The sequence below is a fragment of the Fonticula alba genome (genome assembly GCF_000388065.1).
Source record: "Fonticula alba strain ATCC 38817 unplaced genomic scaffold supercont2.2, whole genome shotgun sequence".
Classification (NCBI taxonomy): domain Eukaryota; order Rotosphaerida; family Fonticulaceae; genus Fonticula; species Fonticula alba.
The window spans coordinates 886,396-888,665 of record NW_009242972.1 but is presented as its reverse complement, the minus strand read 5'-3'; the positions used below and the strand labels follow the sequence as shown (position 1 = coordinate 888,665).

General features: G+C 69.6%; 1 protein-coding gene across 1 annotated transcript; it reads left to right on the top strand.

Annotated features, from left to right (window-relative positions):
- Positions 1–8: 8 nt before the first annotated feature.
- On the top strand, positions 9–1,998 carry H696_01220 (hypothetical protein). The gene is made up of 3 exons (XM_009495105.1): positions 9–252; positions 341–1,190; positions 1,261–1,998. The coding sequence occupies exons 1-3, from the start codon at positions 100–102 to the stop codon at positions 1,911–1,913; spliced, it is 1,656 nt and encodes a 551-aa protein (XP_009493380.1). The 5' UTR covers positions 9–99; the 3' UTR covers positions 1,914–1,998.
- The last annotated feature ends 272 nt before the right edge of the window (positions 1,999–2,270 follow it).

The window sequence follows — 2,270 nt, the reverse complement described above, 5'->3', positions numbered from 1 at the left end:
ACACACACACACACACACACACACACGGCCTCCTTTTTGCATCCGCTCCCGCCTCGCTGCCCTTCCTGTACCGCTGCTCTCGCTTGGCCATCCTCCATCATGAACGACCTTGAGGACGCCTTCGGTGGGCTGGATTTCTCCTCGTCCGACTCGGACGGCTGTGACGAGGGCGCGGCCTCGGTCTCCCCCTGTCAGCGGGCGTCCTCGCAGGCTGCCAAGTCGAGTTACCTTCCCCTGCTTCTACGCCCGGGCGTACGTGAAGGCCCTCCTCCCCCTCCTCCCCCCCCCCCCCCTTTCCCTCTCCCAAGGTGGATGCTAACATCGCAAGATACACGCGTAGTGGTTCATGCCCGGCAACGCCGACCAGGCGACCTGCCGTCGGGCGGTCGGCGCTCCAGCTGACCGGCCCCTGGGCGCAGGCCCCCAGGACGAGGGCCAGTCGGTCCTGTCTCGGAACCGCCTCAACGCGGCCTACCTTCGGCGAGCCTTCGAGGCGCTGGTTTCGGTGGTGCCGCTTGCTCTGGCCCAACTCGAGCCCTTCGCCAAGGAGTCGGCTGCGGTCAGTCTCGACCGGCATGAGGCCCATCAGCTAGCCCTGCAGGAGGCCCCCGGCGCTTCGGAGCGTCTGGCACAAATCCGCGCTCGGCAGCGCCGCCTGGCCCTGCGCTTGGTTTTGCCAGTGCCGGGGTACTGCCCCACGACACTGGCCCCGGGGGAGGATTTGCATGGGCGCGCCGCCGATGCCACCCCTCTGGCACTGAATCCCCCGCACAGCCTTCAGGCCCTGGAGACGCTTGTCCGGGCCTGCCTGAAGGCTCTGCCGGGGATTGCCCCGCCGGCAGCCCGCCAGGACACGATGACCATGGCCCTCTACCTGGGGGTTGGAGCTGTGGCACTTGCCGGCCAGGGGCCCTACTTCGCCCCGGGGAATACCTGCACCGATGCGCTGGAGCTCCTACGCTTGGCCGAGGCGGCTGGCATGGACCGGGCCACCGTGTGCATGGTGGCCCTGCACCTTGAGGCCCCGGCCGGAGCGCTGGCGGTTGAAACCCTGATCCGGATGCCGCGCCCGGTGGCCGAGTCCATCGCCCCCCTGCTGCTGAGTATGTGCCGGCTGCGGCAGCAGCTCCTGGGCCCCGAGGCAACCGGCGGTCTGGCCCCCGGGCCGGGTCGGCTGCGTGCTCTCGTTTGTACGTGTTCCCATGGCCGCCCTGCCTGGCTTTGTCCGTTCCCATTTCTGACCCTCCTCGCGACTGGCAGTCCTCCTGCTTGACTACTACCTCGCGCTCCAGGCGCAGGCGCAACTCCCGGCGCTGTGGCTGGGTCTGGCCGACGCGGCATCCCTGCTGGCCGATGCCGGGGCTCACATCTGGCCGGATGGCTCGCCCACGCGGGTGGCCCTGCGCTGCGTGCGCGCCCTGGCCGAGTGGAGCGCACGGCCGCCGCCGTCCTCCTTCCGGGCAGCCGGCCTCGGTGAGGAGGGCACCCGCACGGCTCTGGGCGGGCCGCTGGCCCTCCTCTCGCGGGCCCCGGTCAGCTGTGCCCATTATCAGGCCCCTGACTGGGCACGCGTCCGGGCTGGCGAGGCCGTGGAGGAGGCCCTCCCTGCCAGTCGGTGGGAGTCACCGATAGCCGAAGCGGCCTTCAGCCCGGCCCCCGGCACGGCGGTCCCTTCATGCTCTTTGCCCAGCCGCCCGGCGCACTTGGAGGCCCTGCGGGCCGGGCTCCTGGCCGGTGTCCGCCTCTCCTCGGCTGCCACCACCAGCGCCACGTCCACACACGAGGGCCTTCTCCTGGGTCTCGGGTGTGCCCTGCTGGCATCCTTGGTGGCCGACGTGGTTCAGGCGCCCCCGGCCGACGGGCAGTCAGCCCCGGTGGCGGCCTCCGCCGCCCCGGCCAGTGAATTTGAGTAAGTCCGTCTCACTGTGTGTGTGCGTGCCCCCCAGGCGGGATCCACGGGACGGACACAAAAATAGACCAATACATCGTGTAATGCACCATGCCCCCCGTGTGTCCAGCACTCCGCCCCTCCTCGTGCCATTTCCACGCCCATGCCAGCAACCACACCCCTGCATTTGCACAATACGCATAACAAACACCAGGCGTTTCGGGGTGCGAAGCTTCCCGCCGGCCGGTTGCCCCGAACGCGGGCTCGCCCCCCCCGGGCGCCGGGCTGCGGAAGATCGGACATGCAGCTCCCAACGCAACCATATGTGTCGCCAGACGAGAAACGCTGCGCCGCGGGTTTTGGGAGCATTCGCGTCCCGGGG

Excerpts from the sequence above, each read along its gene's own strand:
- H696_01220 (XM_009495105.1), top strand. The coding sequence starts at position 100 with ATGAACGACCTTGAGGACGCCTTCGGTGGGCTGGATTTCTCCTCGTCC. Across the intron at positions 253-340 it reads CCCTGCTTCTACGCCCGGGC|TGGTTCATGCCCGGCAACGC; the intron begins GTACGTGAAGGC and ends ATACACGCGTAG. Across the intron at positions 1,191-1,260 it reads TCGGCTGCGTGCTCTCGTTT|TCCTCCTGCTTGACTACTAC; the intron begins GTACGTGTTCCC and ends CGCGACTGGCAG.